This window comes from Loxodonta africana, chromosome 9 (assembly GCF_030014295.1).
Source record: "Loxodonta africana isolate mLoxAfr1 chromosome 9, mLoxAfr1.hap2, whole genome shotgun sequence".
Taxonomy (NCBI): domain Eukaryota; kingdom Metazoa; phylum Chordata; class Mammalia; order Proboscidea; family Elephantidae; genus Loxodonta; species Loxodonta africana.
Genome location: NC_087350.1, coordinates 52,690,455 through 52,707,027, shown reverse-complemented (window position 1 = coordinate 52,707,027; position 16,573 = coordinate 52,690,455). Strand labels below are relative to the sequence as shown.

Genomic DNA, 16,573 nt, shown 5'->3' with positions numbered 1-16,573 from the left:
GGCCAATACCAGTCCATTTCAGCTAACTAATGCCTAGGATACTGATGTTTATGCATTTCATTTTATTTTTGACAATTTCCAATTTTCCTAGATTCATACTTCTTACATTCCAGTTTCTTTATTTTTAATGGATGTTTGCAGCTGTTTCTTCTCATTTTGAGCTGTGCCACATCAGCAAATAAAAGTCCCAAAAGCTTTACTTCATCCATGTCATTAAGTTCAACTCTACTTTGAGGAGGTAGCTCTTCCCCATCATCTGTTGAGTGCCTTCCAACCTAAGAGGTTCGTCTTTCGGCACTGTATCAGACAATGTTCTGCTGTAATTTATAAGGTTTTCACTGGCTAATTTTTTTAGAAGTAGACCGACAGGTCTTTGAAATGCTGGTGGCACAGCTTCCAGCCTCATCAACACATGAGCCACCACAGTGTGGGGGCGGGGGGCTTAAATATTAGATGATTTTAATGAATTATTGTCAAATTCTTTAGAGATGATAATGATAATGGTGTTTTTTTTAAATCCTTATTTCTTACAGATGCATCCACAGGTATGTGGATAAAATTGTGTAATGTTTGGGATTTGCTTTAAAATACTCACCACCAAATAAACAAATGTCAGGGGGTGGGGGAAATATACATGAGACGAAATTGGCCAAATTTGAACACTTATTAGGCTGGGTGATATGTCATTAGGATTCAATTATACCCCTTTCTCTACTTTGTGTATGTTTGAAATAATAAATCAATGAGTCTATTAGTAGCACATCAAAGATCAGGCCACAAATCACATGGTTCCTGGTCTAGTGTTCTTCTTCCTGTTATCATCTCCAGATTTAGGGAAGACATTGATTGCAAACTCATCCATACTTATAAGGTCCTGGAAGACCCTGAAGCTTCTCAAATCCTCTAACTGAAACTCCAACACTGGAGAATTCACTAACGTCTTCAATCTCCATTAAGGCATGAGACCCAGGAAGAGGGGTCACTGGCCAAATTAGAAATCATTACACTTGGTTGGAATGGATGACCAAGTTTTATACAGGGAGGTAGCATAAAAGGAAGGAACCCTAGTGTTGCAACAGTTAAGAACTCGGCTGCTCACAGAAAGGAAGGTGGTTTGAACTACCCAGTGGCTCCAAGGGAGAAAGAGCTTGTAACCTAACCCTACGAATGCCAGTAAATTTCCATTAGCTCTTAAACTAGTCCAGGTCAGATTTGGCCCACCCCGCATATGCAGAAGGGCCAGCTGCGACTGCTAATTGACCTCAACAGAGGACACAGCAACAGGTGGAATAAATCAGTAGGAAAATCATCACTCAGGCCATATTCCAAAGTGAGAGGTCCAAAAAGAAGCACATTACCTCCTGTTTCCTGGCTGCCTTCAAGAATTTTCCCTCCTGCTTAACCACCATCTTGGTGCCCAAATCACATATAAGTCCTACTTCCCCATAGCTCAGGGAGCCGGATCTGAAGAACTTCCTTCTGGCCCCTTGCTCTACGCATTACAATAAAATTGCTTTCTCTTCCTCGAAGATCCGAGTCCAGATAATTGGCTATTCTGAGCGCTTCTGACAAGGACCCACCTTCCCGGATTCTGTAACAACCTTGTGATCTGCTCTTATAAAAAGATTACAGCCTAGAAAATCCTATGGCACCCACCTCATGGCACCTAATAAAACAGTGTAAGAGCATTTAAGTGTGCCAAAGAGGTAAAGAGAAGTGGGAGAAATACGGGAGAGTGGGGGAAATAATTTCAAGAGGGAGACTGAGAAACAACTCTGTGTTCCTCAAAACCAACAAAGGAACAATCCCAAATCCCATCTGGGTATCAATGACTTAGCATTCTTACACAACCCATTGTGTTCGAGTAGATTCTGACACATAGCAAGCCTAAAGAAGAGTACAACTGCCCCATAGAGTTTCCAAGGAGCTCCTGGTGGATTAGAACTGTGACCTTTTGGTCAGCAGCCACAGCTCTTAACCACCATACCACCAGGGTTTCTGATTCTTACATAACCAGTAGGCACTTAATCTGTGGTCCCTCTGAGCAAGAGCTTTCCTCAAGAGCAATCTAGGGAAGCTTCACATAGAAAAAATGCTTCCCGGATGAAAGGTAGATAAAGTTGTGATGGTTCACTTTTCATCAAACTGAAAATTAAAAAGTCACTAAAATATTTTACATGCTAGTAATCATATTGCAGTGGCTGGAGAGGTGCACACAATAACTGCAGTACTAACAAAGCCTGGTGAGGTTGCTGGGTGGAACAAAGAGTTTGTGTTCAACTACTAACCTAAAGTTTTGAAGGTTCGAACCCACCAAATAGTACTGTGGAAGAAAGGCCTGGTGATCTGCTTACATCAAGATTATAACCAAGAAAATTGTATGGAGCAGTGTATTCTGGAATACATGTGGTCACCATGAGTAGGAATCTCCTTGATAGGAATGGGGTTTAAGTTGACATTGCCGAATGCCTGCTGGATGAAAAGTTAGTGAAAATAAATCATAGCACTGCCATTTTCTGATACAGTAATTCATTAGATTAAAGATTTAGAGGCACACATTAAGACAGTTAATATATAGGCTGCAGAACTGCACTTTTGCCTTACAAATGAATTAATTGGTAAATGTGGCTATTATCAGCACCAACTAATCAGTGAAGAGTTTTAATGTGAAGGCTCAACAGCAGTGACGAGTGATGTTAAAATATTCAAAAGTATTGAATAACATTTTTTAAAGTTCACACTTTACCTTGGAAAAACTGTGCGGACATTTGCACTGATGGTATAAAAGCAACGGCGGGTAAAGCTGGTGATGCCATAGAACAAGTCAAGACAGTGGCACTAAACTGTATTAATGGTCATTTCTTTTTCACTGCCATGCACTTGCAGTTTGAGAAAAAAAATCCAGTTTCATTTAAGAATGTCTTTGATAAAAAAAAAAACAAAAAGTATTACTTGTATTAAATCTCAACCCTTGAGTATACATCATTTTGATATTTTGTGTGAAGACTATAATGTACTTCTGCTGCATACCAAAGTATAATGATTGTCTGGAGGCAAAGAAAATGTGTAATTATTTGAGTTGGGAGCTGAGTTTGTCTTTTTTTTCAAAGAACAAACTAAAAGACTTGGATATTTGGCAAACATTTTCTCAAAAGTTATCAAAGTCAGCCTGTCACTTCAAGGAAAATAATTGGCAGGATTTGTTGCTAATGATAAAATTTGATCACTCAAGAAAAACTGGAATTTTGGAAAATCCATATCCACCATGGTGAGTTTCCCAGTACTTGAAGACTTTCATGGTAAGATCACTGTTAATTTTACAAAAATAATTTTTTTTTTATATTCCATCAAGAAATGTGTCAACATTTGGGTAAAAGATCCATTCAAATGCAAATAGACCAAAGGATTTTAACATAACAGAGCAGGAAAGCTCATTAAATAAAAAATAAATAGCAAATATATTATTTCTGTATTAGAGGTGCTGTGCTTACATGCCTTGAATATAATGGTTAGTTTATCTTGTGTCTTATGTTGCTCTTTGCATTGTATCATCCTGTTTTGATATCAAAATGATATGAGCTTATTCTACTTGATATAGTTTTGTTTCATTAAAAACACATCTCCACATATATGTTCATAAAAAAGGGTTATGTGCTTTGTGCTTTCATTTATTGACTTAACAAATTTCTTTGCATGCAGCCAAGTATCACATACTGGGCTAGGTGCTGGAGTTACAGAGGAAAACAAATGTGGTCCCTGCCTCATAAAGCCTACAGAGTAGCATGGAAGAAAAATGACAGAAATATCATAGTGATACCAGGGCTATGAAAAGTGAACAAAAGACCTTTTCCAGTGACATGGAATAATGTGACATTTGGATCAATATAACCCTGGATTTGAATCCTGGCTCCACAAATTCTTATTTATGTAATATTCAACAAGTGAAGAGGACTTGAAGCACTTACTAAAGAAGATCAAAGACCACAGACAGCCTTCAGTATGAATTGCACCTCAACATAAAATAAACAAAAATTCTTACACCTGTACCAATAAACAACATCATGATAAACAGGGAAAATATTGAAGTTGCCAAGGATTTCATTTTACTTGGATCCACAATCAACACCCATGGAGGCAGCAGTCAAGAAATCAAAAGACACATTGCATTGGGCAAATCTGCTGCAAAAGACCTCTTTGAAGTGTCAAAAAGCACCTCGAAGACTAAGGAAGACCTAAGAAGAACTGGCACCTTCTAATTGTGGTGTTGGAGAAGAATATTGAATGCCAAAAGAATGAACAAATCTGTCTTGAAAGAAGTACAACCAGAATACTACTTAGAAGCAAGGAAGGAGAGGATACGTCTCATGTAATTTGGACATGTTGTCGGGAGGGATCAGTCCCTGAAGAAGGGTAGAGGGTCAGCGAAAAAGAGGAAGACCCTCAATGAGATGGTTTGACACAGTGGCTGCAACAATGGGCTTAAGCATAACAATGATTGTGAGGATGGCGCAGGACTGGGCAGTGTTTCGTTCTGTTGTACATAGTGTCGCTATGAGTCGGAATCGACCTGAAGGCACCTAACAACAACAACAACAAAGAAGTCACTTAAGATAGCTGAGCCCCAAATACCACATCTATAAATTTGAGGCTACTTAACCTACACTGCCTTCACATAATGTCTCTGGCTCATAAGCGCTCGAAGAATAATAGCTGTTTCTGGAATGAGTTCCTATCTAACATTTTATCTGATCTCAGTAACTTCTTGTAGTAGGCAATATTGTTATTGTACTTACTGGCTGACTAGAACTCAAGAATCTCAACTCCCAGATCTGACCTATTTTCTTTTCCTTTTTTTTTTTTAATTGTATTTATTTAGTTGCTGTTCTTGAGAATATAAGCAGCAAAACATATACCAGTTCAACAGTTTCTACATGTATGATTTAGTGCCATTGATTACATTCTTTGAGCTGTTCAACCATTCTTACCCTCCACTTCAGAGTTGTTCCTCTCTTATTAACAAAAACTCACTGCCCCCTAAGCTTCCTATCTAATTTTTCGAGTTGCTATTGTCATTTTGATGCCAGGCAGAGAGTTCTTAAAAGAGCATAGTGCTCAAGGCAGATTTTTTTTACTAGTTACCCTAAACTATTGTTTGATGTTAAGAAGACTTCAGGGGATAATTTGGTTCAAGGTTTAAATATTACCTCAGGGTAATAGTTTCAGGGGTTCATCCACCCTTCATGGTTCCAGGAAGTCTAGAGTCCATGAGAATTTGAAATTTTATTTTTAATTTTCCCCCTTTTGATTGGTAGTCTTCTATGGAATCTTTGATCAAAATGTTCAAAAAAAAAAAAAGTTCAGTAATGACAGCCAGGCATCATCAGTTCTTCCAGTCTCATGTCAAAGGAGACAGTTGTTCACGGAGGTAATTAGCCACATATTCCATATCCTTCTCCTATTCCTACTCTTCTTCCCCTGTTGAGGAAGGTGAATAGAGACAAACTGCTGTGCCTTGGATAGCCGCTTACAAGCTTTTAAGACCCCAGGCACCACACAACAAACTAAGAGGTAGAACAGAAGCACTAAACATGTTATTAGGCCAATTAACTGGGATGCTCCATGGAACCATGATCCTAAACCTCCAAACCAAAGAACCAAATCCCATGGGGTGTTTGGTTGTACAGCTACTCTTTTGTTGTCATTGTTGTTGTTTCACTGTTGTTATTGTAAACATATCCATCACACAACTTTTGCCAATTCAACTTTTTACAGGTGTACAGCATACCGACAGCAATTACAATAATCAGCTGTGCAACACTACCTTCCTCAATGTGATTTTTACATCACTGTTAACCCTCCTTGTCCCCCTCCCTTCTACCCCTGGTAACCACTAATAAACTTTGGTCTATAGTCATTTGCTTTTTCTTCTTTTTTTATTTAAGTGAGATCATACAATATTTGTCCTTTCATGACTGGCTTATTTTATGCAGCATAATGTCTTCCAGCTCCATCCATACTGTGTCATGTATCAAGACTTCATTTCTTCTACTGGCTGAGTAGTATTCCATTGTAGGTATATAACACACTTTGTTTATATATTCATCTCATAATGGGCATTTAGGCTGTTTCCACCTTTTGGTTATTGGGAATAGTGCTCCAATGAACAACGATGTACAAGTCTCTTTTTGAATCTCTGCTTTCAAGTCATGTGGGTATATACCTAACAGTGGAATTGCTGGGAAATATGGTTGTTCTATTTTTAGTTTTTTGAGGCACCACCACACTATCTTCCACAATGGCTGCACCATTTTGGATTCCCACCAAAAATGGATAAGTTTAGCAATTTCCCCACATCCTCACAAACATTTGTTATTTTCTGTGTGTGTGTGTGTGTGTGTGTGTGTGTGTCTGTTTAAATCTTAGCCATCCTAGTGGGAGTGAATCAATGTGGTTTTGATCTGCATCTCTCTAATGGCTAATGATAGTGAGCATCTTTTCTGGTATTTAGTGGCCATTTAAATGTCTTCCTTGATGAAAAGTCTATTCAACACCATGAACACAAGGCGATTACGAGCCCAAGGGACAGAAAGGGCCACATGAACTAGAGACTACATCATCCTGAGAGCACAAGAACTAGATGGTGCCTGGCTACAACCGATGACTGCCCTGACAGGGAACACAATAGAGAACCCCTGAGGGAGCAGGAGACCAGTGGGATGCAGAGCCCAAATTCTCATAAGACCAGACTTAATGGTCTGACTGAGACTAGAAGGACCCCGGTGGTCATGGCCCCCAGACTTTCTGTTGGCCCAGGACATGAACCATGCCCGAAGCCAACTCTTCAGACATGGATTGGACTGGACAATGGATTGGAGAGGGATGCTGGTGAGGAGTGAGCTTCTTGGATCAGGTGGACACTTGAGACTATGTTGGCATCTCCTGCCTGGAGGGGGATGAGAGGGTGGAGGGGGTTAGAAGCTGGCAAAATGGACATGAAAAGAGAGAGTGGAGGGAGAGAGCGGGCTGTCTCATTAGGGGGAGAGTAATTGGGAGTGTGTAGCAAGATGTATATGAGTTTTTGTGTGAGAGACTGACTTGATTTGTAAACTTTCACTAAAAAAGCACAATAAAAATTATTTTTAAAAAGTCTATTCATGTCCTTTGCCCATTTTATGATTGAGTTATTTGTCTTTTTGTTACTAAGTTGTTGAAGTTTTATATGTATATTGATTATTAGATTCTTGTCGGGTATATAGTTTCCAAAGACATTCTCCCAATCGGTGGATTCTCTTTTTCGCTTTCTGGTAAAGTCTTGATGAACAATTTTTTTTTTAATTTTTATGAGGTACTATTTATTTGTTCTGTCTTTTGCTGTTCATGCTTTTGTTATTATATTAGATAATCCGTTGTTGAAAGTCACATCTGACATTGTTGTCCCTACTTGTTCTTCTAAGAATTTTATGATTTTAGTTTGCACATTTAAGTCCTTAATACATTTTCAATTTTTTTTTATGTGTGTATAGTGTGAGGCATGGATCCTGTTTCATTTTTCTGCATGTGGAAATCCAATTTTTCCAGCACCATTTATTGAAGGGACTCTTGTTTCCCCCATTGAATGGACTTAGCACCATTTTCAAAATATCAGTTGACCATAAATGTGTGAATTTATTTCCGGACTTTCAATTCTATTCCTTTGGTCTATGTGTCTATTGTTACACCAATACAAGGGTGTTTTTGTTATTGTACCTGTACAGTATATTTTAAAACCAGGAAGTATGAGTTGCCCTACTTTGTTCTTCCTTTAAAACTATTCAGGGCCTCTTGCCATTCCATATAAAGCTGAGGATATTTATTTATTTATTTATTTCTGTAGAGAGAGCTGTTAGAATATTGATTGGGATTGCTTTGAATCTATAGATCTCTTTGGGTAGTATTGACATACTAACAATATTAAGTCTTCCAATCCATGAACATGGAACATCTTTCCATTTATTTAACTCTCCTTTAATATCTTTCAGCATTGTTTTACAGTTTTCATTGAATAAGTCCTTCACGCCCCTTGTTAGATTTATTCCTAGGTATTTTATTCTCTTAGATGGTATTATAAATGGAATTGTTTCCCCAATTTCCTTTACAAGTTTCTCATTGATGGTATATAGAAATACAACTGATTTTTGTTTGTTGACTTGTACCCTGCAACCTTGTTAAGTTCCTCTTTAGCTCTAGCAGTTTTTTTTTTTGTGGACTCCGGGATTTTCTATACATAGGATCATATCATCCATGAATAGAGATAATTTTACTTATTTTCCAATCTGGGTAACTTTTTTTTTTTTCCTTTTCTTATTGCTCTGGCTAGGACTTCTAACACAACATTGAACAGACGTGGTGAGAGCAAGTGCCCTTGTCTTGCTTCCGATTTCAGTGGGAAAACTCTCAGTCTTTCTGTCTTTCTGTATTAAGTGTAATGTTGGCTGTTGGTGTTTCATATATGCCCTGAATCGTACCGAGGAATTTCCCTACTATTCCAATCTTTTTTAGGGTATTCATCAAGAAAGGGTGTTGTCATGAGACTATGTTGGCGTCTCCTGTCTGGAGGGGAGATGAGAGGGCAGAGGGGGTCAGAAGCTGGCCTAATGGATATGAAAAGAGAGGGTAGAGGGAGGGAGTGTGCTGTCTCATTAGAGGGAGAGCAATTAGAAGTATATAGCAAGGTGCATATAAATTTTTGTATGAGAGACTGACTTGACTTGTAAACTTTCACATAAAGCCCAATAAAATTTTTTTTAAAAAAAGGGTGTTGTATTTTAACAAATGGTTTTTCTGCATCCATAGAGATGATCATGTGATTATTTTCCTTAGTTTTATTCATGTGGTCTATCACATTAATTGATTTTCTAATGTTAAACCATCCCTGTATTCCTGGAATAAAACCCACTTGGTCACAATGTATGACTCTTTTAATGTGCTGTTGAATTTTTTTAAGTAGTATTTTGTTGAGGATTTTTGCATCTATACTCATAAGAGATATTGGCATATAGGATTATTTCCTTGTCGTGTCTTTGTCTTCTTTGGGTATCAGGGTTATGTTTGCTTCATAGAATGCTGGCCTGTTTTCTTGATTCTATACATTCTCTCCCACAGCTCATGAAAGTCCCAGGCATACTCTATGTATCTGCCTCCATCACTTTATAAATCACTATAATATCAAGTGACTAATTATCTGGGGCTCTAAGAAAAATAATTCTCTGATGCCCTGCATTTCCATGGTCTCTACTGAGAGGTGACTACTTGCCTCCCAGCCAAAGTGTTTAATGAGCTCCCTGGGGTTGGTATCTGGGGAGAATGCATACCTCCTTGGGGAGAGGTCACGTGCAGGACAATCAGTTACTTCCAAGTTCCTATCCTATCCCTTATCATCTAATGGAACTTGAAGGGGTCAGGTGGTATATAGTTGGGGATGGAAAAAAGGCTCATGATTTCAGTGCCTGGGGCTACATTGAGGGGTCACCTCTCTGGAGGAGGAAAAAGAGTTGTCACTTCAGGAACTGACAACCACATCTTTAAGCTGAGGCAACAATCACACAGGCCCCACATACCCAGGATTGCAGGTTCTGAGAACCTCCCATCAGAATCTGGGGCCCTTTACTTTTCCTGGCCTAATATGAACATTCTTTCTCTGCCTCAAGACTTCCATTCATCCTCTAGACATCAGGGCAAATAAGACTAAGGAGAAGGGTGCTCCAAAGACCATCCTGGATGTCACCATCCTTTACCTGAGTAAGTAGCTTGTATCCTCCACCATCCACTATCTAAAGTGTTTCTAACCTGGAAAATCAGAAACTTAGAAATCATGATCTCTAAAACACTCAGTTTATGGAGAATGAAAATGAGTTTCTGAATAATACACAGCAAGTTAGTTTCACGATTGAGACTATAAGCCACGTCATCTGACCTTACCACCCTCTTTTACATTGTTGTTGAGTGCCTCTAACTCCTCCATGCTCCTTTGTTTTTCTTCTCCATTCACAATAGAATTTGCTATTCAGAGGTGAGATTCTAAGCAAAGGGAATGACTCTTTTGGAGGAACAGTTTAGCTGCTCTGACGCTGAGAGGTAAAAGTCCAGCTTACATCATTTACAATGTCCCCAGAGCAGTCCTGCTAAAGAGAGTCTGCCTTAATGGCTTCATGCCAACTTCATGGACCTACGCTGTGGGAGAGGATAAACATGAGAAGTCAGAGGGAGGAGAAAATTCATAAGACGTTGGTTGCCATACCAGGTCTGCCTTTAAGCCACAGTGTAATAGTAAATGACCAGCTTCATTCTTTAGGCGTCAGTTGGCCCTCAGCAAGTTGATCGTGCAGATTAGGATTTAGGATTTGAAACTTATTTTAGCACTGGAAGCTTGTCTTCAAAATTACCCTATTTTTTAATCTATAAAACATGAAAGCAGAATTTCTCCATGAAAAGACAAAGGTCCTAGGACTCCTAAGTTGCCCTATCTACACTATACTTCATCTAAGGTCCTCCTGAGGCTTTTCCAGGAAATCCTGGGGTTCTCTGGATCACAACTGGGAAACTTCTGAATTAGATGGTTTCTAAGATCCCTTCCACTTCTAACAATCCAGAATCCTATGGATTTGGGTTGTCCCCCAAGAGTTTACAATCTTGATGGGCATACATGTCTGCTACACGGAGAACGTCAGCCATGCTGGAAATAGAGGAAGAGGGTGAGCAGAGATGGGAGAGGACTTGAAGCCGTGTCCTGGGAAAGGGCCAGAGGAGGTGGGGCATAGTTCACAGGGAAAAATAAGTTTCAGGGGCACAGGGTCACTGTTTTCAAACACTTGAAGGGTATTTTTGTATCTCATCGCCTCTCTTCCCCCTGTACCTAAAATGACCGCTGGCACTCAGGAGATGATTATTGGATGTTTAAAAAAATCAATAATTCCACACAAAAAAAGAGAAGCAAAATTGCAGTCACTTGCTATGACTGAGATCAGCAAAGAAAGGATATTGGAAACGCTGGGTTTAGAATTCTTGACTGTTGGTTTTAATGCCAAAAACATAGACATATCTTGTTGTGGTTTCATGGGTACAATTTAGAAGACAGTGAGCGAGTTTCCTGTCACTAAAATATTCAAGCAGGATGACTATTATCAGACCTACTATAGGTTTCCTGCCCTGGACTAAAAAAAAAAAAAAAAGAAAAATCCTGCCCTGGACTACAAAGCAAGAAATCCACTGGAGGTCTCTGTTCCATTCTTGCTCCTCCCAGGAAAATCTAATACCTCTTCTCTTGTTCAGCACCAATTTGCCCTTCCATCCTCCTCACCTTAGGCTTTGTTCTCTATCCAGAGGCCATCACAACTATTTCACATAGATACACACACACACACACACTTTCATATACTCTTCCTCATTTTCTCCAGAGCTCATTTGTAATCCTGCCTTAACCAGCTGAACCAGTCACTACATATTATAAGCACTACTGTTTTTATATTCTTGTATTTTTTATGTTATGTATCATTTATACAAATAGTATTTAGATATTACCTGCTCACTTACAAAGCACTTTTCAGACATGCTCAATCATTTGATGTCCATGCCATTTTTTCCTTCAGAAAAATAAGAGGTAAAAAGACTTTCCAAAAGGAACAGCTGGTACGTAACTAAACTAAGGCAGGACTAGAACCCAAGACCAACTTTCCACTAATTCCGATTGTAAGAATCCTGTTCTCGTCACTATGCAACACTCCCAATCCTTAAAGATGTTGTAGAAGTTGTCTTTCTGGGTTTATTCTTTAGCAAATATTTAACAGGCAGAAAGGCAATATAGTTTAACGATTAAGAGCAGGACTATGAAACCAGACTGCTTGCACTGGAATCATACCCATTTACCACTTATATAACCAGATTCCTGACCATCTCTGTAATAACTTTGTAACTAGTTTCCTCATCTGTATAGTGACAGAGTTATTATGAGGATTATATCATTATACAGTGTCTAGTACATGGTAAATATTCCTGTTTGATATTTTTGTTGGGCACCTGCTACAAGAATAAAATGGTGAACTGAGTATTCAGTGTTGACTAGCCAGACAGGTCCCCGCCCTTGCAAAACTAACATCCTGAGCCTCTTCCATGGCAATCATGTCTCATATGTCCTTCCTAGTATGAGAAACCACTTTGGTCCAAACCTCCAGGCACATTAGGGAGAAAACAGATGTTTCAGGAACGTATGATGGTGCAGCTTAGGAAAGTGCTTACAGAAATATAGACAGTATAGATTCTCCCCCGAAATGCAAAGAATTTCATTAAAGTAACTTTGGATATCAAAAAATTGCATTGGTACTCAGATGTTCTTGGATGTGGACTTCTTCTCAGTCACCTTCCTTATACCTCTTCTTCACCCTTTATCTGAGTCACTTGACAGACATCTGCAGGTGACTCTCTGCCCTCTACACTGGAACAAGTCCTATCCTGGGCGCAATGGATATTAGAAGCCTATATCTGGGAACATAGTGGGCTGGCATCAAGTCTTTCTAAGAGCCAGGGTCTGATCCTGGGTTCGAGGACAGGTCATTGATTTCTGACCTTAGTCCATTGTAACTGAGTCCCTGCCTTGACAGACTGATATGCAAAGCACAATTCCATCCTGGCTAGGGCTCTGCTTTGTTCTCTCTGGATCTTGCTCCACTGGACCCATTTCTAGGACAAAAGTCCAGTTCATGAAGCCAGAATCCGTCCTCTAGTGTTGTTTGCCAGCATACCAGCACCTTTATATAGTTCTTGTGCTCAGGCGACCATCCCAGCCCTCAACTGCACTCTAATCTACTGCCTGGACTTCCTGGAGATGCCTGAGACAAAGGCTTCAACCAAAGCAGACAGATGCCTCTCTCTAGCTGAAAGTGGTACTTTCCCCTTCCCACGTGGTTCCAAAAGGGTGTTCTACACCCACACTGCACAATTCCATATTCTGGGGGATTGTAGGCTTTCCAGATCCATGGCACTCCTAGCCTAGCCGTTACTCACTCAAAGTCTGAAACCCATTCAACAAATTTTACCTAAAGAGGATGGAGCTAAGAAAACCATCTCTAGAATTATATATGTTTTCTTTTCTTTTTATATATGTTTTCTTGAGGGAGACGTTAAGATATCTATACATCCATATCTAGGAAAACAAGAAAGAGAGAAATCCTGGCCAAAACAGAATAGTCTGAGAAGGTAAACTTCATAATTTCTTTATGTATTAGAAACATCAAAGCTCAAGAGTTAAGGTGATTCATTCGTGCTCAGAGTGTAAATCAGTGATGGAATTGGAATGGAAAGTCAGACCTGCATGACACAAAATGCATACTCTTGTCAACTGTACCAGTCATTCATACAAGTTATAACAACCAGAGAGACAAAACAGGACACACACCTAACATTCTTGCATATTTTATACTTATAGGACAGCAATGCCAAGGGGAAACCAGAGTCACATCACTGAATTCCTCCTCATGGGACTGACCACTGACCCCATACAGCAGATATGGCTCTTTTCCAGCTTCCTAGCCATGTACCTGGTCAATGTGGTTGGCAACTCAGTCATCATTGCAGCCATCCGAAGGGATGCTCACCTCCACACCCCCATGTACTTCTTCCTGTCCAACCTGTCTTTCATGGATATCTGCTTTACAAATGTCATTGTGCCAAGGATGCTGGCAAACATGCTGAGCAAGAGCAAGAAGGTCCCCTTTGCCCAGTGCCTCACCCAGATGTATTTCTTTGTGGCCTGTGCAATCACTGACAGCTTCCTTCTGGCTGCTATGGCTGTTGACCGCTATGTGGCCATCTGTAACCCTCTACATTACACCACAGCCATGAGCCCCAGGCGCTGTCTCCTGTTGGTGATGGTATCATGGGTGGTGTCCCACCTCCACTCACTAACCCACACAATTCTCATGGCCCGCCTTTCCTTCTGTGGTTCCAATATCATCCAACATTTCTTCTGTGATGTCCAGCCGCTGCTAATGCTCTCCTGCTCTGACACCTCTGTCAATGAGCTTTTGGCCTTCACAGAGGGCTCCTTGGTGATCATGAGTCCCTTTATCTTCATTATTGTGTCTTATGTCTACATTACTCGTGCTGTTTTGAAGGTCCCTTCAGGAGGAGGCAGGTACAAGGTCTTCTCTACCTGTGGATCCCACCTCACAGTTGTGGCACTCTACTATGGAACTGCCATCTCAGTGTACATTCGCCCCTCATCCACCTACTCAGTGACAAAGGATCGTGTGGTCACTGTCATCTATACTGTGGTGATCCCCATGCTGAATCCTTTTATCTATAGTCTTAGGAACAGGGACATGAAACAGGCCTTGAGAAAGCTGACTAGGATAACAGAATAAAATACACATATTTTGCTACCTTTAGAAGTTTAATCATTGATAATACAATCATATGGTAAGCACCTACTGTCTGCAGGCACTATGCTTAATTCTGTGAGAAAGGCCAAATAAATCATAGTTCTATCCTCAAAAGTACTTACAGTCTATCAAGCAGAAAGGAGAAGACTGGCAATAGCTTTCTATAACAATAATTTGTCTTACTTTTTCATAAAAATTAATGAATAAAGGTTATAAATATCTTAATAAATTATAAATAATTTTGGAACTTCTCTCTCTTCCTCAGTCTCTTTTGCAATGTTTAGTCCACACATCTTATGTAAATTACCAATGTAGACCAATATTTCACCATAAAAATATGGAAAAAATGTTTCTGAATTTATATGTTTTATGCTTTAGTCATATGACTTAAAGTTTCCACCAAATTAGTTATTAATTTCATACTCAGATCTTCATTCTTGGTGGTAAGAGTCCTCCCTGTCACCCCTGTCTTTGCTTGATTCTTTCCTTTATATGTCAAAAGAGATTGACTCAAGATAAACCTAATCTTGTAGATTGAGTCCTACCTTATTAACTCAACTGCCTCTAACCCTGCCCAATTAACATCACAGAGGTAGGATTTACAACACATAGGAAAATCATATTAGAAGACAAAATGGCCGACAATCACACAATACTGGGAATCATGGCTTAGCCAAGTTAACATATATTTTGGGGAGACACAATTTAATTATTAATAGCAAGTCAGGGCTCAACCAAGGTGAGAAAAGTCTCCCTATTTAAAGGAAACCTGGCATGGAGTGGCAGGATGGAAAAGGGTGACAAGGGCATCTACATAGGAGGAGCAACCTGGCATGAGGTGTCAGAGTCCCAGAGGGGGAGAAGAGTGTCCATAACAGGAAGCAGGCTGTAATGAGGAGTAAAAATTCAAGCAGAGTATGGTGGTCATCTCCACATGGGGATAGCATGGTGCCAATGCCAAGGCAGGGTGAGAAGGATGTCCTTGTGAAGAGTCGGTCCAGTCAGTCAGGTGATAAGGTCACTCACCTGGGTTTCAGGAGTTCATAAGCGGTGACAGCCTATTATAGAGTATCAGAGCCCGTTGATGATGCAGAACATGTTCGCACAAAGGACATCTTTATATGACTATCAGAAGAGGGTATAACACAAGGGGTAGCCCTATGCACAGAGTCAGAGTCCAAGGAAGGTGTGGAGAGTCAGTTTGGTGTAGGTAGTGATAGCCCGAGCAGGAGGAAGACAACATACATGCATGGGAACAGCCAGGTGTAGGCTATCTAAGCTTCAGGAAGGGGAGGAGAATATCTACCACGTGGACAGTTTGCCATGGGATGTTGAAGTCCAGGCGGGATAAGAAAGACAGCTTCCATGCAGGGGTGAAGCCCAGTGTGGACAGTCAAGACGGAAGTGGGGTGAAACAGCCATTACTGTGGAGAAGCAACCAAGTATAGGGAATCAGAGATCAAATAGGCTGTCCATGTATGAGAGAAACCCAGCATGAGGTGTTGGAGCCCATACAGCTGAGGTGGGCATCTATGTGAGGGGCAGCCCAGAAAGGGGAGTCAGACCCCAAACTGGTTATTCTGGAGAATGTCCTTGTTTGTAAAAAATACATACTAAAGTATTTGTGGGAGACAGGATATCAGGCTGTTAACTTAATCTTAAATGGTTCAGGAAAAGTTCTTTGCATCATAAGTACAATTTTTTTGTAAACTTGAGATTGTTTCAAAGTTTAAAAATATTTTTAATCTGATGAAGGTATTCATTATCACAGAAAAACACTATCAAAACTAGCGACCATTTCTAAAGAAAATGAGATACAGGAATATGTATTAACACTGTCATAAAAATTTATTTCCGAGGCGGGGCCAAGATGGCGGACTAGGTAGACGCTACCTCAGATCCCTCTTGCAACAAAGACTCGGAAAAACAAGTGAATCGATCACATACATAACAATCTACGAACCCTGAACAACAAACACAGATTTAAAGACAGAGAACGAACAAATACAGGGAAGCAGCGAATGTTTTCAGAGCCTGGAGCCAGCGCACCAGTCAGGCGGCTTCATTAACATCCGAATTGCCTGAGCCAGAGGGAGAACTCTGATAGGGATCTGACTGCATTTTTTTTTAGCGGATTTTCTGGAAAAACTAGTTTCCCAGTG

At 40.0% G+C, this 16,573-nt stretch overlaps 1 protein-coding gene across 1 annotated transcript; it reads left to right on the top strand.

Moving 5' to 3' along the window:
* The first annotated feature begins 13,329 nt into the window (after positions 1-13,329).
* LOC100661526 (olfactory receptor 1L6-like) lies at positions 13,330-14,556 on the top strand. Its single transcript, XM_003407459.3, has one exon. It carries the CDS (start codon positions 13,464-13,466, stop codon positions 14,391-14,393), a length of 930 nt encoding a protein of 309 aa, XP_003407507.1. The 5' UTR covers positions 13,330-13,463; the 3' UTR covers positions 14,394-14,556.
* The last annotated feature ends 2,017 nt before the right edge of the window (positions 14,557-16,573 follow it).

Coding starts and splice junctions, on each gene's coding strand:
- LOC100661526 (XM_003407459.3), top strand. CDS start 13,464: ATGCCAAGGGGAAACCAGAGTCACATCACTGAATTCCTCCTCATGGGA.